The sequence below is a fragment of the Suncus etruscus genome, chromosome 1 (genome assembly GCF_024139225.1).
Source record: "Suncus etruscus isolate mSunEtr1 chromosome 1, mSunEtr1.pri.cur, whole genome shotgun sequence".
NCBI classification, from domain to species: domain Eukaryota; kingdom Metazoa; phylum Chordata; class Mammalia; order Eulipotyphla; family Soricidae; genus Suncus; species Suncus etruscus.
Window position 1 is genome coordinate 62,181,196 of NC_064848.1, and position 23,881 is coordinate 62,205,076.

At 39.7% G+C, this 23,881-nt stretch overlaps 1 protein-coding gene across 1 annotated transcript in view; it reads left to right on the forward strand.

Annotated features, from left to right (window-relative positions):
* Positions 1–23,881, forward strand: part of RECK (reversion inducing cysteine rich protein with kazal motifs) — an 82,367-nt gene that overhangs the window by 28,276 nt on the left and 30,210 nt on the right. The window contains exons 7-12 of the mRNA XM_049772428.1: positions 1,913–1,998; positions 3,586–3,633; positions 17,417–17,450; positions 18,800–18,997; positions 20,857–21,124; positions 22,699–22,878. Of these exons, the coding sequence (XP_049628385.1) occupies positions 1,913–1,998; positions 3,586–3,633; positions 17,417–17,450; positions 18,800–18,997; positions 20,857–21,124; positions 22,699–22,878 (814 nt within the window). The remainder of the gene's footprint in view (positions 1–1,912; positions 1,999–3,585; positions 3,634–17,416; positions 17,451–18,799; positions 18,998–20,856; positions 21,125–22,698; positions 22,879–23,881) is intronic.

The following is a 23,881-nucleotide window of genomic DNA, read 5'->3' on the forward strand; positions in this document are numbered from 1 at the left end:
TTCCCTCTAAGAACATTCCTGAGGGGATCCACTTCTATAAGGAAAAAGTCAATCTAATCTATCTAACTAATCTGGTCATTAAAAAGAGGATTATAGCTCATTTTCCAGTCCTTGGTAAAACCAGTGGTTTTTAAAAAGAGAATTTATCTGAGGTACCTATGAACTCTAATGGTTATCATGTTGTCTGAAGTTTTCCTTTCAAACAGATAGGATAATTTGCCATCCTGAAGTTGTTTGCCTGTTTTTCTAATTCTTTCTCTATACAGTATCCTGAAATTGTTTACATATATAAACATATATTGTAAATTCTATATATATACATACACATGCACATTATACATCATTCCTACCAAATATTAATCACCATAATGGAACCAATTATATGTTTTATCTAGTTCATATTCCACATAATAGTAGATTGCTTTGTGTGTAAGTAGGGTCTCATTAAATGTAAAGGCCTGTTGAACTATTTAGTTTCTCCTAAGAGGCTAGCTACTATATGGTAACAGTAGTATGCTGCTTTATAGTATAAAAGTTTAAAGATGACTTATTGATTCCATTCAAAATTCTTTTCTATATGAGAGTAATTCTGAGTAATAGGACAACAACAAAAATTGGAGCTATATGGGTGTTTGCTGTTCTTTGTTTTCTAAAAACATTTAGGGACAGCAGAAGTTAAAAATGCAGGGCCCGGAGAGATAGCACAGTGGAGTTTGCCTTGCAAGTAGCCGATCCAGGACCAAAGATGGTTGGTTCGAATCCCGGTGTCCCATATGGTCCCCCCTGCCTGCCAGGAGCTATTTCTGAGCAGACAGCCAGGAGTAACCCCTGAGCACCACCGGGTGTGGCCCCCCCCCCAAAAAAAAATTTGCAGAAGTTAAAAATGCAGTAATTTTAGCCATCTTTAATAATTTGGTGGCTTATAATTATATTTTGAGAGCTTTATCTGCAAACTATTTCTTTCCTTTTTAGATTGTTTTGTTTTTTCATTAACAGAATGCCCCCAATATATTCTTTGTTTCATTTAGAAAATGAAATTAAGGCAATATACAAGTAAAATATATTTCTATGTTGCCTTATAAATAATAATTTTCCAAACATAAATAATAACTTATATAGATATAGGAATTTGCAGCATACTTCAAAGCATCTTTAATTTAAATTATCATTTGTGTCTCTTAGGGGCAATTATTTTATATTTATGGTAGTTAAAAGTGGTCTTAAAAACGCACTAGAGAGACTGAAGCAATAGTACAATAGGTAGGGTACTTACCTTGCATGCAGCCAACCTGGGTTCAATTTCTAGCACCACATATGGTGTTCCCCCAAGCCTGCCAGGACTAATTTCTGAGTGCAGAGCCAGGATGAAGTTTTTTGACTCTAAAACCAAAAAAAAAAAAAAAAAGGCAATAAAAATAAAAAATTACATTTTTTATAGTTTTGTCATCTTTTGTTACTACAGCAACTGGTTGGAAAATAGCTGCTGTCCATAAATTGTGCTGGGATAATTATTTACCCCAAATTTCAGTGTTTCTATACAAGTTCTGGCTCGCTTTTGTTCTTTTTGTTTATTTGCATGTTATATCAGAATTTTTACCTCTGATTTACTCTAAAGACAAGAAAGTCCGCACCTTCCTCAGAGTAAGGATGACCTAAAAAGAACTTGGGCACAGAAATGAGAACAAAAACCAGAGGAAGCTAATTATTAGAATTATTAGAGATACCTCTACATTGCTGTGACCTTGGAAAACAGGAGGAGCAACTTCATGGTTTGAAGTCTCACCCATCAGAGCCAATTTTCCTGTTGACTCCTCTGGCCTTGATTGTCAGTGGATTTTACAAACCAGTTGAGTATACAGCCTATGTTTGACACCACTACTGACCAAAACCATTTGAACATTTTGTTTTTAAGGTGTATTTAAGAAGTCCGATGGCTGGGTTGGCTTAGGCTGCTGTGAGCTGGCTATTACCTTGGAGTGCCGACAAGCGTGCAAGCAGGTAATAGGGTGATGAGGCATTTCAGCAGCAGGAGATGTAGCTTGACTTCTAACTGCATATTTCTCAAGCCTTGCCCACTACATACCTTTGAAGGGTTGACCTATAAAAGCTGCAAATTTAGCGTTTCTTGCATAGACTACTTTATCTCGGACTGCATTTTCAGTTATGGCTGCAGCACGTAGGAACCCTCTGTCTTACTGTAACTTAACTTCTCTCTTAAGCTTCTGCACAAAGGAAGACTTATCAGAATCAAAGCCTCGGTGCCTGTCTTGCTTTTCATCACTCCTCTCTTTAGTACTGGGTGTGCCCTGAGCATGTTCTTACATCCTTGCACGTCTGTGTTGGACATGCCTTTCCAGTGAGCTAGGAATGTTCTTGGATATGGTCTGTCTCAGGCTTGTTTCCAGGTAGGATTCCATTTATTTATTTTCATCCTGGGTCCTCAGACTACTATGGGAGGGAAAACATTTCTTCTTGCTCTTCAAATTTAATGGGAAGGAAACGACTGCCTGGAAAAATATGGACATACCAGAAACCACAGTTGGAATGATTCCTCTCGCTTTCCTTCCAGTGACTGGTCTCTCAACAGGCATCTCTGTGACCTGATGTTACCTTCACTCTATGCCACTGTGTGTTTTCAGTAGCAGTACTTTGGGCAACACACAGCAATCACACAGGATGGTGATTCTTCTCCAAGCACAATGTTGAAGCTGATTTGCAGAGGATCTAGTAGAGCACAAAACAGTTATCTGTCAGTTCTGCCACTTCCTCTTCCTACCCTCAGAAACTGATCTATTTAAAAGTGCATGCACTGAGCTAGCGCCAAAACGAACGAAGACCCAGAACTTGGGTGGCTCTGGAACTTCTCTTAATGGGAACTGATAAAATGGAGAATACAAACCATCTCCCAAACAGCTTTGTATGGGCGTGTTTCAGAAAGAAACCCATACTTAAGTGAGAAAGAACTAGCTCTTTCTCTGAGCTTCTATTTTCTCATTTGTAGAGAGGATAGTAGTGTCTTCATAAACTTGCTTAAGGGAATGACATAAAAAAAATAAGCTGTTAATTGCCTCTCATAACCATCCCCTGTTTAGAGCCCTCTTTGTTGTATATGGATCTTTTCAGAGAAAATTGGTTTCTGTATCAGTAAGGAGTAGATTCTACAGGGTTAAAGAAAAAGCAAAAAAGAATGTCCTGGCAGGACTTCAGAAGAAAATTCGCTGTGGCAGATCTTCCAAGTAAATTCGCTACAGTGGAATTCAGCTAAAATAAATTCTCTGATTTACATTTCCTTCAAAGTCATCTAGTTTCTAAAATAACAGAAGAATTGTGTTATTATGTCAGATTAAAGCCATAAAGTTAAACTGAAGTTCTAGCATATTAGTTAGCTTCCGAGGCTGATTTTCACTTTTTAAAAAATTGCATGAAACTTGTTTGTTATATGTTAGGAACATTCAAGTATTTAAAAATAGATTTTTCTTGATACACTGAAAATACTATATCAATTCACATGTATTAATTTGTGTTATTTTATGTCCTGTGATAAATAGTATTTATGATAAATTAATGAAAATTGTTATCTTATAGGCATCTTCAAAAAATGATATTTCCAAAGTTTGCAGAAAAGAATATGAGGTATGCATTTTATTCAACACGTTTGAATAGGGTATGTTATCAGGACTGAAAAGTTCATTTAAAATTTTGAAATATGCTAATTTACATAAATTGTTTTACTTTAAGGAAAATATAATCTATACAAAAATGTCACTTAACTTGTTTAGAAATTTATGACTAATTCTTAGTTGAAATTAAGCATCAATTTTAAAGAAATACTTAAGTCAGATACACAAAGGACAAAACATATACTTTCTTAATAAAACCAATGGTTGTATCTAAGGTTTTAAAATTATTTTAAGCTCCACACCTTTTGACCTTTTTCTTATCTTTTGACTTTTTTTATAAACTATTTTTCATCAAAGAAACAGTAGCATACCACTAATGTAAATAGCTTTTTACTTTTCTACTGTCTGGTGTTTGGGAAGAAAGTAAATATCAGGAAGGTGAAGGGAGGTGTTTTTGTTTCTTTTTTAATGATTAAAACCCAACTACAATTATGTTTGTAATCATGGTACTCAAATAAAGATATTATTTTTAAAAATCTGAAATTCAATGCTAGGGCCTTATACTATAGCTACCTGCTATTTAAATACAATTATTTAAATGTTTTATTTTAAGTTAGATAAATCGGTAGAACTTGGGGCTAAAAGCAATAGTGTAGTTGCCTTGCACATCACCACCCAGGTTTGATCCCCAGCAACACATATGATCCCCCCATCCATGCAGGATTGGTCCCTGAATGCAAAGCCAGAGTAAGACTGAGTGTGGTCCAAAAACAAACAAATATGAAGGATTCATTTTCCCCACTGGTGATATTTCAGGTAGGAAATTACTGGGACAGAGGAGGTATTTTATATCATGAAATTTGTAAGATTGTCCCTAATACACTGGGGTGTTTTGTCCCATTTCTAAGCCTCATTAGCTATTGTTAACTATTTAGCAATAGTTATACGTGACAATGCCTTTGTTTTTCATAATGTAATACCATAGAATTAGGATACTTGATTATATGTGCCCTGTTTATCATTTTTACATACAAGGGTTGGGATGCCTATTGCTTTCAGGAGTTTATGTTTTCTTATAGAAGGTACACCTCTTTTAGCTAATTCTGGGTTATTGAATTTTCCCCTTTTTCAAGACCAATATTTCTTGACTGATATTCTTAAACAGAAATCTTATGAATCTTTTACCCCTCCACACTATTTGCTAAGTCATATCTGTTCCTCTGAAAACAAATTTTCAAATTAACTGAACTCTCCCTGTTAAAGAACCTTGCTACAAAGAACTGATCCTCCTCTCCCCACCACCAATCTCTCTACCTTTGGGATGATTAGTTAGAGGTTCTCTTCAACAGTGGCTAACTGTGACAATTCCTTCTTTTCTCCTACATGATGTCTCACTGTCCGTCTCCTGTAGCCTGTCTTCCACTGTCTTAGTGTGCTTCCTTCTCTGCTCTGGATTTCCGCATTGCCCTACAAGTCTGCCCGTGTGTGTTGAAGGTCGGGACAGGAAAGGTAAGAGAGAAATGCTGTCCTATGAAAGCAATACTAAATGGGCCTCGAGGTAGTACAGTAAGGTGCATGGCATATAGCAGACCCCAGTTTGATCTCCAGCAACAATTTATGGTCCCCTGACACCACTGGGAGGAACCACTGAGCATCACTGGTAAAAAAAAAAAATCTGGTAGTGTTTTATATAATAACTAAACTATTACTGAGTTTTAAAGGAAGAGAAAATGAACATCTGCAATAGCATATGTATTTGGAAGGGAGTTTAAAGAAATTGAAGCATACTGAATAATGTCATTTTGAATGTAAAGGCTCAGATCTCTGGCATAGTTAAAAATACAGAACCTAAAGGGAGTTCAAGAGATATTACGGGATTAAAGGACTTGCCTCAGTAGAGTCCCAGCACTATACCCTCCACCTCCACCCCAGCATTACCAGATGCAGCCCTGATGACCTCCAGGATGGCCCAAATAGTCCTGGATCCACTGAGTGTGAACAACAGCGTACCCTCGAACCTTCTCATTGAACCTGTAACCCAGTTGACCTAGAATTGCTGGAAAGGACTCTTGAACCTCCTGAGCATGGCCTGGGAGCATTCCCTCCCCCCCCCAAAAAAAGAAAGAAAAAGCAAACATAGGGCTGAAATAGAAGAGAACCCCACACCCCAAGTGATTTCTAAAGTAGCCCTTGAACCCTGAGGGTAGAAGAAAACAATATAAAAGGAAAAGCATAGGAAAAAGAGAGCTAGATTTGCAAATTTACCTCTAGAAGGACCTAACAGAGGAGAGGAGTAGCCAGATACTAACATAACATTTCAGTAGCAGAACTTTCCTTTGCATTCAAATCCTAAATGAGATGCTCCCAGCAAAGAAGAACATTTGACATGTTTCAGCAGGAACTTGGGGGCTTCTATAATGTAGAGGAAATTTCTGTAATTGAGAAGAGATATGAGAATCTCCCAGCTTTGCTATATTTTTGTTTGTTTGTTTGTTTGTTTCTTTTGAGTCACACCCAGCAGTGCTCAGGACTTATTCCTGGCTCTACACTCAGAAATCATTCCTGGGGGCCGGCGAGGTGGCACTAGAGGTAAGGTGTCTGTCTTGCAAGTGGTAGTCAAGGAAAGATCGCGACAGCGGTTCAATCCCCAGGCGTCCCACATGGTCCCCCCAAGCCAGGGGCGATTTCTGAGCCCTTAGCCAGGAGTAACCCCTGAGCATCAAATGGGTGTGGCCCAAAAAACAAAAACAAAACAGAAATCGTTCCTGGCAGGCTCAGGGGACAATATGGGATGCCGGGATTTGAACCACTGTCCTTCTGAATACAAGGCAAACACCCTGCCTCCATACTATCTCTCTGGTCCCAGCTTTGCTATATTTTTACTTTCACCAAAGTCAAAGAAAGCACTTTCTTCTGTGCTTAGTAGTACTTCTTCAATACCTGTTAGATAAGAGCTATGAGAAACCACCAGCAGTTAGATAACTGTGACATGATGTGTGTACATACCATGACGTGCTTGCTTCTAGTCATTCCATGCACATTCATGGAATGGGGGCATTGGTCTTGTATATAGGTTCCTTGATGCATTCATAATGTTAGACCCACAGGTGATAGTTCAAATGCTCTGTGATATCACAGGCATGACAGTCAGAACAGATGCTGCAGAGATCTGTCTCACCACACTCCTGCATGTGGGTTATTCAGAATGAAAGAAAAGGCACACTCATTTCTCATAAGGTGTGCAACATGTAGCAGAGTTTATTTTTCTGTTTATTGTTTGCAAGTTTGCTGAAAATATTCTTTTCTAAGAAACAAAATAGCCATTAAAAAAACTGGTTGTTGATTGTGATCTTCTTTCTTAAATGTCAGAATGAATACCAAATTATGAAGACTAGTAAACTTTCAGATCTAGAAATGACTATAAACTGAGACAGATTTTAGTCTGGGCTCATAATCTATTTCACACCTCCCACTTTTCTCTTACTTAACAGAATTACTATAAGTTGATTCCCATTTGTTGCATGCTCCACTAAAATAAGATGCCATACATTTTGATTTCAGGCATGTACTTTTTTTTTTTTTTTTTTTTTTTTGGTTTTTGGGTCACACCCGGAAGTGCTCAGGGGTTATTCCTGGCTCCAGGCTCAGAAATTGCTCCTGGCAGGCACCGGGGACCTTATGGGACACCGGAATTCGTACCAATGACCTTCTGCATGAAAGGCAAATGCCTTACCTCCATGCTATCTCTCCTGCCCCAGGCTTGTACATTTTTACTTGTCTCTTTTTTTAATATTCTTCTCTATGATTTTGTGCATATTGTTTTCCTTTTATTTCCTTTGTGTTCTTTTTATTTCCTAGTTTTACTCTGCAATTTATTTTGATATTATTTTACTAAGAAACTATGAAGGAAGCTAGTACGTAATATTTTTGAGGACTCACATTTTTATATTTAAAAAAAGCTAGATAAGAATTAAATAATGTTCTTCCTGATTCTAGTTCTGTGAGAATATTATGCCAAAATTAAGACCCTGAGAGACCGGAGAAGTATAGCAGGTAGTGGTTTTGCCTTGCATGTGGCTGACTCTGGTTCAATCCCCAGCACCACATATGGTCACCCAAGTCATCTAGGAGTGATCCCTGAATGCAGAACTAGGAGTAAATTCTGAACACTGCCAGCTGTGCCCCCACAATAAAAGACTAATGCCCTGAAAATAGTAGAAAGAGAATAGAATAACAAGATGTCCAGAAGTGCGAATTCCAGACTCAGTTCTGTCAATATTATCCTATCAACACACAGCTAAGAATAGTAGTATAGATGGCAGATATGTGTTTGGTTCTATTTTTTAATATTCATGTTCAAAATTCAACATAGTCTGTAATAGAACTTTATAAAACCTTTCCTATCTTTTGAACTCCTACTTAAACAAATTGTCCATGGGCATTTTATGCATACAAAAGTAAAACTATCTCCATTTCTCCTCTCTCCCTGTGGTCACTTATGTCAACCCCTGATACATTTGTGTTTGCCACAACAGGCTAGATAGTATCTCCTCAGGAACTGTCATTGTGAAGTGCTCTCAAGATTTCTGTGTATTAATTTTATTTTGTTCCAGTTTCTCTCAAAATAGCCTTGATTCTAGATTTACTACCAGCACATAAAGGAAAAAGGATCAAAAAAAAAAAAAATCCCCATCTAGAGATAGAAGACAAGGATGCCAGGAACAACAGAGTTAATGTTCTCTGGATGCCCCAAGGCCTCCTCCCTGCAATGTCCTCAGATCTATCTGCAGGGCTTTGAGGAAACCTTGTAATGTGACAAATGACAGAGTAGGCTGTGGGTGTCATCTTTGTGTTTAATGCAAAGAGTTATGTGGTCTCCTTTTCTTCAGCAAAAGATCTGAATATAAGACTTTAAAAAATTTTTTGTAAAAAAAAAAAAAATTTTTTTTGTAGTTAATACTAAGGAAACTCCAAAAATTGGTGGGGTGTAGTCTGCAGTCTGTAGTTAAAAGTTTTTAAATGTTGACACGTTCTGAGGGAAGAGTATGCCATTCGAGCCGTTACCTGCAGCTGATGAGCTCCAAAAAGAGCGAAACCTCTTAGGTCCTGCAGTACTGGCTTAAGAGAGCACAAAGCCTTGATTATGTTCCACTTATGTTATTTTCGCTATGCTCGTTGCATCAGAGTTCAGGCATGGAATAACACATATTAAGTCTCCTTATCCTCATGTATTTATTTTCTCATCCCTTCTTCTCAGATGCTACTTGAAGGTGATCATCCCACAAGGGAAATCTGATCAAGTTAGATAGTGACCTGGTTAGAGAGATGACTATGTTGTTTCCCCTAGCCAGCCTGTTCTGTCACCTACTTCTAAATTTTTATTGCCTAGACATGCATGATGACAAATCAAGAATGTTCTTTGCTAGCCCCTTTTTCTGAGCTCTTGAATTTAAAAAAAAATACACTACTGAAAATATGCATTTTTGATGCTCAATTTTCAGTCAGCTGTTATGCTCCTGACCTCTTAACCCCATTCCCCATTTGACATACTGAGACAGAGACAGAGGGGATAGCTCTCTGTATAGCTCTCCTAAAAATCTCAACAGTGCTTTTTATCTTCCTTTTCCTCTTTCTCTCCACCTCCCATAAATTAGAGGTGGTCAGATGCTAAAGGTTTGCCTCTGACTCCTTTTCCAAGTCTGTTATTACCTCTCTCAAACATTTATACCACTTTTCTGACTACTACAATAATTACCCAACTAGCTCCAATTTCTTCTCTTATCCACTCTATCTCGCCTTCTCCTAAAAATGTGGTCATACTGCTCCTTTCACGGACTTTGGACTTTAATGGCTCCACAAAAGGGACATATCGGACATTCCTACCTAGAACTCCCTCCCCTTAAATCAACACCACGATATGCCCCACACCTTCCCTGCCTGGCCATATGCTGGAACCAATTTATGCTTAGGAGCATTAATACTACTGGCATTAAATATTTAGCAGTTTTACAAGCCACTTTCTAATTTGAAAACAGCCATGATAGAAATATTTGCACCAAAGACAAAAACTACAAATCCAGGCACCCCCACCCCAGTCCTACTCCATCCCATCCAGCTGTCAATCTTAGGCCTAAAGCCTCAGTTTCTGGTTAATAAATGCTCTCTCTTCCCCCCCTCCCCCTCTCTCTCCATCTCTCTCTCTCCCTCTTTCTTTCATTTAAACACTATGATTTACAAAATTGTTTATAATACAGTTGTTTGGGGCATTCAGTGTATCAACAATAATCTCATCCTCAGTGTGACCTTCCCTCTACCATTGTCCCCTGTTTTCCACTCCCCAAGTGGCCTCTTTAGTAGGCACAAAATAATGTTTTTTATTTGCTTGTTACAACTAAATGACTAATGGAATTATTGAAAGATACTTCATTAAAAATTATGAAAATAGTTCTATCACAGTGGGTTTATTAAAGTCATTGGGAGTTTATTGAGCTTTTTGTTGATAGTTGACCTATTTTTTTTGTTTGTTTATTGAGCTTAGTTGGCTTCTGCTATGTTCCTATCTAATATGGGTGTATTCCTACTTGGCTGTCAGTATTGTGGAATTTGGAGGTATCTGCCTCTCTTCTTAGGGGACTCCAGAGTTTTCAGGCCAAATACCAGTGTATGCATAACTTTTAGCTGCTTGGCTTGCATCTTCTCCAAGATTAGTTGGGAAGCTGGGTCATTGTTTACCTGGCAGTGACTCAGTGGTTTCTCTTTAAAACCTTTCCTGCCTCGCTCTCTTCCACTCACATATATAAAATTGATTCCAGTGCCTTAAGTCTTTCTGATAACATTTGTCATCTTATAGCATAACTTTATGTCAGAGTCTGTGTCTTTACTTTTTTTTTCTTTATTGAGTCTATGTCTTAATTGTCTTTGCATTTGTCATTCATTCAGCTCCACTATACTGACAATCAAACCAATCACTGGATGTACCAGGTGCTCTTCTCATGGTTCAGAGATGAAAGGATTCAGCTATTCTCAGCAGAAAACAGATAGTCTAGTTCACATATTTCATAAATTATCATAAATTTCATAGGGTCATGTCCCCTATATGGTATCAGGTAATTTCTTAAAGCCTTTTTTAAGGACCAGAGAGATAACTCAAGGAATTAAACACCTGGAAAGTTCAGATTCAGTCTCTGGCACTACATGGTCCCCCAAGCATAGGGCCAGGAGTAGCTGCTGAGCATGGCCACGTTAGCCCCTAAAACTAAATAAGTTAAACTTATTTTAAGTATACTTTTTATGATTTTTTTATCAATTATTTGTATGCCTATGTTTCTGGAATCGCACAAATATTTCTCTGGGGTCACAGTAGAAAAAATTTAAGAAGTTTTAGGCTTGTCCTTGGAAAGAGAATTATTCTCACAGGCAAGGGACAAGAATCTGTAGACATCTATACAAGACACATTAGAACCTGAATTAGGGGGGAAAAAAACTTGCCCAGGGTAGTCGGAAAAATCTGCACAGCAGGTAAGACTTCGAGTATGAGCAAAGATTTGCTCCCTCTCAATAGGTACTAGCTACAGCTAGTATATTTATAGGTTGAATGTTTTCCTGGAAATTTTGTTCCCTCTCGGAACTACACAAGGTTCTTTGTTTCAGAGTCAATAGCAGTTTTGTGTGGAGACCCTGTATAAATGGTGAATGAATTAAGCATTCTTTGAGGAAGTAGAAAAAGCACTGAATACTCTGTCAGTGTATCACAGAAATATGCAGCAAACCATCCTCAAGCTCCATAGCCTGCAACAACAATGTATTGTTTCTTAGGAATATAAGGGACTGCTAGTGAGTTCCAGTATGACCAGGCTTAGAAAATCCTGATTGGGCTCATTTCTGCATATAGAATCAGCTGTTAGGCAAGGGGTTGGTGTGTGTGTGTGTATGTGTGTGTCTGCATATAGAATCAGCTGTTAGGCAAGGGGTTAGGGTGTGTGTGTGTGTGTGTGTGTGTGTGTGTGTGTGTGTGTTAAGAGAGGTCATGTAAGTGTGGGGAAGACCTCAGCCTTCAAGCCTGCTATAGTTCAATTGTCCAAAGTAGGTGATAGATTTCAGTCCAGTTAGTATGAGGGAAGGGAAGGGAGAGTGAAATGTGGAGGCCATTACTACAGGCAGGAGCACTAGAAACACAGGCTTTATACTACGCTCAGTTCTCAATCTTATGTTTTTCTGCCTGAGAATTCACTAAACACTGGGTGGTCTCTGTTGCTAATAGGCAAACTTGTGAGCATTCTAGAGGAGTGTCTCTCACCCAGGGGCCTTATTGGGTATTCCAAGGTGGCTACATACCTATGTCTTAAGCCCTATCAAAATAATCATCAGTAGCTTAAGGAGTAAAAAGATAGTTTTCTATACTTTCATCACATAAATTCATCACATAAAGGGGGGGAACAGCACAAGATTGGGGTCAACCAGTAAGTGGGTCCATAAGGAGACAATATCAGTCAAAAAAAAGGTTGAGAAAAAGTGTTCAAGACCTTCTGTCTTCAATTGGGGTGCTCAAATATATGCTGCTATCAAAATGATATCATTTGGTAGGTAGAAGGAATGAAAGCAGCTCATATTGATGCTAACCATGCCCTGATAGTAAACCCTTTACATATTCTTGTCACTGAGGCTTGTTGACAGCCGTGGTATCCACAACATGGAGAAATCTTGTAGAGAACAGTTTACAAATGTGCCTGTCTTTCAAAGGTCATCTCTTCATTTCTCTACCTTCCTTTAGCACTTGAGCTAGATGCTTCCTAGGAAACAGAAAACTTCAGGCTGGACTTGAAGATCTCCCAGGACTCTGTCAACTCATTGACCTGCTCTTTGGGCTCTGAGGTGTGGTAAAGCCACACTTCTGTTACCTCCATTGTGGTCTAGATTAACGTAACTAACTGGGTTAGAGAAGCTGTTCATGCATGGAGACAGGCAGAGGGATCCAGTGAGTATAATCTAGTCAGCTCCTGATTCTACCACGAGAGGGCGCCCAGACAATTGAAAACATTTTAAGACCTGACTCACTAAAACCCCAAGAGTTAACTGTCTAAAATTAATAGTGTAACTCATAGGCATGTCTTAAGCCCTGTCGAAATAATCAACAGTAGCTTAAAGAGTAAAAAGTTAGTTTTTTGTACTTTTTACCTAGGTTTATAATTTACATCTAAGATTAAGAATCTTTTCTCAGGGCCGGAGAGATAGCTTGGAGGTAAGGCTTTGCCTTCCATGCAGAAGGATGGTGGTTCAAATCCCGGCATCCCATATGGTCCCCAGAGCCTGCCAGGAGTGATTTCTGAGCGTAAAGCCAGGAGTAACCCCTGAGCACTGTCGGGTATGACCCAAAAAAAAAAAAAAAAAAAGAATCTTTTCTCAAAGAGGGGAACACGATCAGTCATGAACATAAAATCAGTGAGTAAAAAGTCAGCAGCAGAAAATTGATGGAATCGGGGCCGGGCAGTGGCGCAAGAGGTAAGGTGCCTGCCTTGCCTGCGCTAGCCTTGGATGGACCGCGGTTCGATCCCCCGGCGTCCCATATGGTTCCCCAAGCCAGGAGCGACTTCTGAGCGCATAGCCAGGAGTAACCCCTGAGCATCACTGGGTGTGGCCCAAAAAAAAAAAAAGAAAAGAAAATTGATGGAATCATTAAATACAAGTACATAGTATCCACCACAAATATCTCCTCAGCCACAGTTTTTCTTTGCATGGTTACAGTAACCCATGGTCAAAAGCAGTCCACAAACTGTGTACAGTAAAGTAATTTTGTTATTTTCTAAGTAATTTTGTAATGATGTATCATTTACTTATGGCAGGATAGAATTTCATAGGGACAGCTTGATACCTTTTTCCCACCCTGCTGACACATCAGTGTGTAAGAGTGTACGTACTCCCACTGATCTCAAGTTCTAGTGTTAACTCCCTGTCATTCTGTGGGCACCCTCTGTGCCCATTCTTTCCACCGCATTTTACCTCTGTTAGCCACCATCCTTTTCACCAGTCTAAGAGTTTGTTATCGCTTCTCCCTTGTTTATATTATGATTAAAAGCATCCAGTAATTGTTTCATTCCCTTACTTCATTTAGCATAATCACACCCCAGTTCCAACCATTTTGTCCCAAAAGGCATGCTTTTCTCTTTTTCTTTTTTGTATATTTTGAGATCATACGTTTTATTCAGGGCTTCCTCCTGGCTCTGTGCTCAGGGATCACTCCAGACTTTGTTCAGTAACCATATGGGATGTTGTGGATTGAACCAAAGTCAGTTGCATGAAAGGCAAGAGTCCTACCCACTGTGAATTTGCTTTCTTCAGGCAGGGGAAAATCCCACTGAGCATATCTCAAGAAGTATGTCTGCTTTATTTGGTTACCTATTGATGAGCAAATTTTAGGTTGATTGCATGTTTTGGCTTGCAACAAGTTATTTGAGAGAAAGACCCCTCATTTTGTAACTTTTTTTCCAATATATTGATAATGGTTCTGCTTTGTTGTTAGGGGTTTGTTTTGGGTTTTGTCTTTGTTTTATTTATTTATTTTTTTAAATCTCTTACTGTGTCTAATTTATAATTAAACTCGCATGACTGTGTCTATAGAAAAAAAAAGAATTGTGTGCATATGTCTTGTCCCATATTACTGTTTTACCCTAGCAGCAGTCCAACACCAGCCATAAAAGGGGTCTGCCCCATTAAGAAAGACCTTAATCAATTATCATTGCCTTACCTGACCTTACCCTGATCCCAAACTCAACTCTCTCCCCCATTCTCCCTCTCCTGGCCTAGGGGTTTGTCATAATGTCCCTCCCTGGATTCTCTATTAAAAAAGGCTTGAAGTGGGGCTGATGAGGTGGCACTAGAGGTAAGGTGTCTGCCTTGCAAGCGCTAGCCAAGGAAGGACCGTGGTTCAATCCCCCGGCATCCCATATGGTCCCCCCAAGCCAGGGGAAATTTCTGAGTGCTTAGCCAGGAGTAACCCCTGAGCATCTAACGGGTGTGGCCTGAAAAGAAAAAAAAAAAAAAAGGCTTGAAGTGTCTTGTTAGAGTCTTGCCAGTTCAGCCTCCTGCAGGTTAAGGGCCCCAACTATGGCATATATGGTTTCCTACTATCCTTGATTCCACTGATCCACTGTTGGTCTTGGAACATATTCCTGTAGATTCATTGAGGCCACTAGACTTGACTTAATGACTGACTGTTCTCTTCCCCTATTTTTTCGGGGTTTTTTTTCGGGGGGTGGGGGGGATGAGCTGCACTCAGTGACGCTCAGGGGTTACTTCTGGCTATGCACTCAGAAATCGCTCCTGGCTCTGGGGACCATACGGGATGCAGGGGATCATGCTGTCGCTCCAGCCCCCTTACATTTTATTTTATTTTATTTTTGGTTTTGTTTTTTTTGGGGGGGGTCACACCCAGCAGCGCTCAGGGATTACTACTGCCTCTATACTCAGAAATCACCCCCTGCAGGCTCAGGAGACTATATGGGATGCCAGGATTCAAACCATCGTCCTTCTACATGCAAGGCAAATGCCCTACCACTGTGCTATCTCTGGCCTTGTTCTCTTACATTTTAAAGCTGATCAGAATGAAGATATGCAGTATAGTATTTGCACTAGAAATGTACTATGTGGAAAGAGGGCTTTTAATTCAAATTAGAGCAAACCTATACAAACAAACAAAAAGAAATGACCATTAAACACAATGAGAAATTTAGGGAAAAACTCTGATCTTTGGATGTGACATCCAAGAAAATAGTTGTGCTCTTTTTTAAACATCAGGGTTAGCAAACATTCTGAAAATAACCAGAGAGCAAATATTTCAGGCTTTTGGGTTCCTGCAGTCTCTTTCTTTCTGACTCAACCATCCATGATAGTTTGAAGTAACTATGAAATAGAAAAATTAGCAGATTATGTTCTAGGAAAACTTTTATTTAAACAGGGACAGGCAAGGTTTGGCCTATGCACCATAGTTTATTGATATCCTTTTGGGTGAGAATTAGGATTTATGAGTGTTTTTTCCTCTCCAGACCTATCTTTGACTTCTGTCAAGTAAGGAAAGTACATATAATTCAGACAGTTTTTTGCTGTTGTGTTCCTTTAGTACCCACAAGGAGAACTTTGGGGGTAATATTTCTTTTATTAATTAAGACCAAATTAAAAAAAATAGCTTGAGTAAATGAGTATGTCTCTACAATGAAGTTTCTCAAACTATTTGGCACCATGGTTATTTGGGGCTGGGTAATCTATTGCAGGAGAGCTGGCCAATACTTTGTGGGAGGTTTCCAGGTATTTCTAGTTCCTTTTGTTTCCTAAATGTTAGTGGCATATAGACTCCTCCCTTGTCTCTTCTCATTATGACAATGAAATATGTCTCCAGATGTTGTCACATGTCTCTCTAGAAAGCAGAGTAACCACCACTGTAAGAGTAGATAGGAGAACATAAAGATGAAAATCAGATGTACAATCCAGAATGGCCACAATGAAATATGTCTCCAGATGTTGTCACATGTCTCTCTAGAAAGCAGAGTAACCACCACTGTAAGAGTAGATAGGAGAACATAAAGATGAAAATCAGATGTACAATCCAGAATGGCCACCTAAATTATAAGCATGTTCTTCGGGTACAAGGTCAAAAAATCAAAATCAAGAGAAACAACTAGCTTATTAGAAAGATAAAGGCAGGGCCGGGAAGATAAAACAGTGGTAGGGCATTTGCCTTGCATGCGACCAACCCAGAACGAATGTGGGTTTGATTCCCGGCATCCCATATGGTCCCCCTGCCTGCCAGGAGGGATTTCTGAGTGCAGAGCCTGTGCACAGAGCCCTGTGTACCACCAAGTGTGACCAAAAAAAAATAAATAAATAAATAAATAAAAAGAAAGATAAAAGCAATATGATTTCTGTTTATCCGATCAGAACAGGCAGAAAAAAAAATGGTGGCAGATTGCTTACTAACATTGGGCTGGAGTAATAGTACAGTGAGTGGGGAAGAACCCAAGTTCTAGCCCTGTTACCTATGGTCCCCAGAGCCTTACCAAGAATGAGCCCTGAGCACATAGTCAGAAATAACCCCTAAATATTTGGGTGTGGCTTCCACCAGAAAAAAATTATTCCTGTCAAGGAAACAGTTGGGAGGTTGAATGAAACTTGGGGACATTGGTGGAGGGAAGTTGACAATAATGGGATTGGTGTTAGATTGTTGTGTGCCTGAAGCTCAACTATAAGTAACTTTGTAAATCTTGGTGCCTTAGTAAAAAGTTAGTTTTAAAAATTGTAATTTGACTTTCTAGCCTTCACTCCCCCACTCAAGTTTTGCAATCTAGGGTAAGACCTTGGGAACCCAGTAAAGCCTAGTCTTCATGAAATATTAGAGATGATTTTTAGAGTCCTTTTAAGACAATTATAGCGGTTATAGGAAATGTATCACTTTCTAAATGATTTGCATTTTCCTAAATTATTTTCTGGTAGCTTTATTGTGTCCCACAAGAACAAATTGAGATAAACGTACTATAGATTGGCATATACTCATTAGTGTATATAAACTTGGTCCTGTAATCTTGATTTGCTCTAACAGGGTCAGTTTATGTCTCAGGCGATCATCTTGATCCTCAATATGTGTTAGAAAATGGTTTTCCTTCCCACCATATGTCATTTCAGTTTAATTTCTTTTGGTCTTTGCTTTATAGAGGAATGGAATAATTTGATATTTTAATTTCCATTGTATTCATAAAGTGGAATAAAATTCTATGCTCTGTTTAGTTAATTGGTTTTTCTTTCATTTACAGAATGCTCTTTTCAATTGCATTAGCAGAAATGAAAGTAAGTATCTTGTCAATGGTTATACAAGCTGTGCAAAGAGCAAAATGCAATTTCTAGAATGTGATTTAGCTTTTATAGATATGGCTTGGAGCTGGCTTTGGGAAGCGGCCATCACAGAACCCATTAGGCCCTCCGAAGGTGTGTGCAAAGCAGAGTTTTGGAAGGATCTTTGCAGTGTTCAAAACACACACAAATCACAACAATCCCCAGTTAATGGTTACATTGACACAGCAGATACGAGTGCCAGGTGTGAAGGCAATGGTACTCCAATAGAATAAACAAGATGAGAAAAAAGTGGTCCCTGCTCTGTTCTGCTTCTCAGTTCACTCAGCATCACTGCTTGTTCTGGACCAGGCAGATGAACAGCTATGAGGACAGAGCTGATACAAAGAGAACCAGGGACTTTGCATTAAGGGAACAATGTCACTAACGAAATGCTCTATGAGTCAGAAAGGAGAGAAGCCCATTTCATGCTCCTCTGGCATGTTCCTCTGGCATGCTCAAAGGAGAATCCCTGATGTGGATAGCTGGGCTTGGCCTGGCAGTGAAGACTCCTCCCTCAGGAGAATATACACATGAGGAACAAAAGTGTGCTTGCATCAACTGGGCAGCAAGGTGTATCAAAGGAGCGTCTGTGTTGGCCGCCTATAAGGAATCAGCAGTTTCTGTGCTTTTTCTTCTCCCTTCTCTGTTAGGAGCTGAGTTCAGTATTCCCCATAGCCTCAGACACATGAGATTCCACCTCCACTCTGGGGATGAATTATGGCTAAGCATTCTTGTTCTGTTTTTCCTCAATGCATCTGTCTTTCATATATAATGTTTCTTCCTGGGGGGGGGGGACCCTAATAACCATGAATAAAATTATACTTTGTGGTGAAAATGAATAATTCAGTGAGCACAGTTAAGTTCGGAAGCAATTACAAGTCAAAAGCAGGTGACATAGGAGCCGGAGCGATAGTGCAGGGGTAGGGCATTTGCCTTGCATGCGGCTGACCTAGGATGGACCTCGGTTTGATCCCCGGTGTCCCATATGGTCCCCCAAGCCAGGAGCGATTTCTGAGCACATTGCCAGGAATAACCCCTGAGCGTCACTAGGTGTGGCCCATCCCCCAAAAAAGTCAGGTGACTTTGCTGCTTGTGAGGTTTTCTGGCTCAGGATGTTGAAGTCTGTCCTGCTTAATCCTAATTTAATTTGCAAATGATTTTGGATTGGAGTGATAGTACAGCAGGTAGAGTTTTTTGTTTTAAATTTGAATTTGAGAAAAAGAATACTTCTCAAATTCAAGAGGACACGTTATGTCTTGAGTTAGTGCTGACCATCCCCATTTCTGTGCCCTCTCCTCCCACAGTGGGCTCACTGTGCTGCAGCTATGCCGGCCATCACACCAACTGCCACGAGTACTGCCAGGCCATCTTCCGAACAGACTCCTCTCCTGGGCCATCTCAGATCAAAGCAGTGGAGAATTACTGTGCCTCAATTAGCCCACAGCTTATACACTGTGTGAACAATTACACCCAATCGTACCCAGTGAGGAATCCAACAGACAGTAAGTAAAAGGACCATACTTTTCTTATTTCCCTCAATGACTGAGAAAAAAAATTAGTCAAAATGTAATCAATGCTTGTCTTCAGTCTGCACCATTTGGGATATCACCGGACTTCTGTTGCGTGGATGACACAGCTTGAACATTGCTGTAACAGCTAAAAGGTGCCAAGAGAAACAGAATTGTCAATGGAGGGGCCTGTTCTGAGGGTGGGAGAAGTCACAGGTATAGACATTGGGTAGGAATTTGGGCTCTAGGACTTTTTCCATTTAGAGGTGGTCAGACTTGAAATAGCTGACTAGCTTTAATCAAACACTAATCTGAGACAAGAGTGATAGCAAATTAGTGATTGCCTTGCATGCTGCCAACCTGGGTTCAATCCCTGGCATCAGCTCCCCAAGCCTGCTAAGAGTAATTTCTAAGTGCAGAGCCAGAAATAGCCCCTGAGCGCCACCAGATGTGGCATAAGAGAAAGAGGAAGGAAGAGAGAGAGGGAGAGATGGAGGAGAGAAAGGAAATGGGAAAGAGGGAGAGAAGTGAAGAGGGAGGGAGAAAGAGAAGAAGGTCCGCTCCTCCATTCATGCTCTTTGGGGTACTTAGAGGGGCTCAGTGGTCATTCCCAGCAATACTCAGCTGATTATGTGGGCCTGGTAGTGCTTAGGCCAGAGATGCATTACTGGGACCACCAGGGCTATTTCTTGTGGTGTTCTGGGGGTAACAGGTAAGTAGTGCGAGGGTTTGATCTCAAGTCCTCTCACATGCAAGATATGAACTCTAGCCCCTTGCACTATCTCCCCAACCTTCTTCATTCATTTTACTTTAGTTGAAGGGGTAGCATTGGGGCCACACCCAATGGTGTGGTCCAGGGATTCTCCCATCTAGGTGCCCTGGATTGATTGCATGGAAAATTGCCCATTGATCTGTATTATTACCCCCTTTCATTTATTATAAAGGCCAATCTGTTTTTATTGGCATGTAAGCCATAGAGAGGCACTGCTAGAGTGCAGATGTCATAGCTAAGGAAAGAAAAGAAAGTTATAAGCAGAGATGCTTGAATAGGTTTCTACAAAGTCAGAGACAGGGCCAGCGATGTGTCAGAGTGCAGGCCTTGTATATGGGGAATCCTGGTCTGAATCCCCAGCATCACAGAAAGAAAAGTCAGAGACCTGGGTTTATGACTTCAATGAATCCTTCTGCCTTTTCATCTGGTTGAAAGTATTCTTTCACTTTCTGTAGAAAACTAGGGCTGGAGGTAAATTGATATCTCGTCCATTTTTAGCCATTCTATTATTTCAATTTTGACTTGGATTACTTATAATAACTTATAATTATAGGCTTTATGCCCCAGAATGTAATGAAATCTAGTGATTTTTTTAGTATCTTTATTTAAGCACCATGGTTACAAACATGGAAATCTGATGGTTATGATTATTGCCATTAAAATGTGTCAACTCAGCCAATGGTAAATAGGTGAAATTCGATTTAAACAAGTGGAAAGTAAAATAAAATTAGTCCTCCCATTTTTATATTAAGAGTACAAATTTCTTTATGCAGTCTCATTTTAGTATGAGCTAACTCCAGATCATGCTTAAAAAAGATTGTTGGATATCTTTTTCGTGGACCTTGCTAGATAGAGCTAAGACTGGGGACAGTAGTGGTTCCTGATGATAGAAGCTTGTCCACCTTTAGTTCTTTGTCTTTGTGACACTGTGCAAAGTAATGGAGAAGCTGTTGGTAGGCCCTGTATTCAGCTTTAGTTGACAGGTTACTCAGAAGTAATGATTTCCCATATACTGTGTTCTTTCTGAGCAACAAATGTCCTAAGACCAGCTCAATAAAACCATTATATTCTGTACATGTAGGCTTATATTGCTGTGACAGAGCTGAAGACCATGCCTGCCAAAATGCCTGCAAGCGAATTCTGATGTCTAAAAAAACAGAAATGGAGATTGTTGATGGCCTCATTGAGGGCTGTAAGAACCAGCCCTTACCTCAGGACCCTCTTTGGCAGTGCTTCCTTGAAACCTCACATTCTGTTCACCCTGGAATTACCTTACACCCACCTCCCTCCACTGGGCTTGATGGAGCTAAATTGCATTGTTGTTCTAAAGCAAACACTTCAACTTGTAGGTCAGTATCTCATTTCCATTGTTAAGGTCAGAAGAAAATATCCTTTTAGTTAATGTTGCAGATCTAGCAAATGTTTGTTATATTCTTGCACTGTTTAGAACCAGTTTAGAAAATATGTAATCTTTCATGTTTGCATCCATGACTTATTTCTATAGTATCATATACCCAGGGAATTGGACAGTATGTGCACTGTGTTTTGAGGTTTGGAAGATTACTTTTAGCAGAGCAGCAAATACTTAAAAGATCCAGGGGCTGGAGAGTAGTACAGTGGGTACAGTGCTTTCCTTACACATGGGTTCAGTCCAACGTGGGTGTAGTCCCTAACACCTGAGCCTCACCAGGAGTGATCACTAAGCAAAGAGCCAGGTGTAAGCCCTGAGTATTGCTGGGTGTGGCCAAAAAAAGAAAAAACCCTCTTTGTAAAGGTAATAATGAGACTCAAATATGATGGGAGTGAAAAAAATTCACTTGTGACTGCGTATTTTAAGTATATTAAAATTTATACATTATTTATGTATTATATTTATAAATAATATCAAATTAATGAGTACAATATGTGGAAGCAGTTTAGAATAAGTCCTGAAAATAAGAATGTCATACTTTTTTTTCTACTTTTTTTTTCTTTTCTTTTTTTTCTTTTGGGGGTCACACCCGGCAGTGCTCAGGGGTCACTCCTGGCCCCATGCTCAGAAATCGCCCCTGGCAGGCACAGGGGACCAAATGGGATGCCGGGATTCAAACCACCGACCTTCTGCATGAAAGGCAAATGCCCTACCTCCATGCTATCTCTCCAGCCCCAAGAATGTCATACTTTTATTGTATTAAAACAAACCTTGAAATCCACAAGGTTTGATGTCTGTCTTGATATCTTTTAAGGAATTTAGTGGTTTGGGATATTTTTCAGAGAGAAACACTAAACTCAAGTCTATAATGCTTCTTAAAAGACACATGAGGAGGGGCCGGAGAGATGGCATGGAGGGGGAGCATTTGCCTTGCGTGCAGAAGGATGGTGGTTCAAATCCCAGCATCCCATATGGTCCCCTGAGCCTGCCAGGAGCAATTTCTGAGCACATAGCCATGAGGAGTAACCCCTGAGCACTGCCGGGTATGCCCCCCCCCCACCAAAAAAAAAAGACACATGAGGACCAATATCACAGGTTTGTCACCAGTGCTAGAACATAAATATAGTGGAATATATTTCATTGAGGTAAACCCATATGCTTAACTTTGCTTTACATAAAAATAAGATCAGAAATATAGGGGAAACAACTGTGTCTAGAATATTGATCTGAAGATATATATCTAAACAGTAAAGTTCACTGAACTTTCAAGAAACTGTTCCCAAGAAAAGAGATAAATGAGAAAAGGAGGATGTTTGTCTCTCATGAGAAAGATCACCTTTTCGTGACTCTGTGTTACAAGAGTTAGATCTTGGTTTTATAGCTTTTGTCTTCTTTATTTTTTTCTTGATTTTGTTCTAAAGTACAATGCATAGAGTTCAGGTTTTTCTGAAATTTAGATTGTTTTTCATTTGAGTCATCTCTATTTCTGTTTTTTTTGTTTTTTTGTTTCAGGGAACTGTGCACTAAACTGTATAGCATGAGCTGGGGCAGTACCCAGAGTTGGCAGGAGTTTGATCGCTTTTGTGAATTTAATCCTGTGGAAGTGTCCATGCTGACCTGTTTAGCTGATGTTCGAGAACCTTGCCAATTGGGCTGTAGAAACCTTACTTACTGTACTAATTTTAACAACAGGTAGGAGCACATGGAATTATTATACATGGAAGGGAAATGTTTTATCACATCAATTTACTCTGTTTTTGTTCCTGGTAAGTTCAAAAGCCTTAGTATCTTCTTTATGACTTGATCTATAAGTTTTCTCTTCCATCTGGCGAATCATCTAATGAGAAGCGAAACACAGGAACTAAGCCGTTCATATCTGGAGAAACTTTTAGTTCTTGGTTCCAAAATACCTTCACTCTTCCCCCTCTTCCTCTTACTGTACCACTGGATAAAACATTTCATTGCAGAATAAACCATTGTCCACTCAAACCAATGCTCTCCCCTCGGCAGCTTACTCTGAAGGGTCTTCAGGATGGTTGAGGAACTCACATGAGCCCCCTATTCCACATACTAAATACTTTTTTATAGCAGCAATTCAAATAAGTGTGTCTTTTTTTTCCTTTGTTTTATCTTGGGTTTATAGCCATACCCAGTAGTGCTTCCTTCTGCTCCCAGTGTAGGGATCAGCTGTTTCTCCTGGTATTGCTCAGGGGACCATTCAATACCAAGAATCAGAACCAGAACTCCCACATACACACATGCAGTTCAGCCTGAGAACCATTTCCCAAGCCATAATATGTCATGTGCAATAAGAAAAATGAGAGACCAAGAGCTAAGCTAATGACAAAGAAATAGTGAAAAATGCAATAAAAGAGCTTCCAGAAGCATAAAGAACCCCTCATCACTGGAGCTTGTGAGGTTATGCTAGTATTTGGGTTGATATCACCAAGACTTTTTGGAGTGAGTACAGGCATCTTCCACCCACCTCCCTGCCTTCTGGTATTTCTGGAAGCCCTGGCAGCTGAAACCATACCCCACACTCCACAGAAGCCACGTATCAGGCATAGAACTTGGAATTCCTGATTGCATGGCTGCATATGCAGCCACACAACAACTCCAGTTTTTTTCAATACTGTCATCCCAGTAGGAGCATGCCAATTTATATGTCAACAAGGATTCAAAGCCACCTAATGTT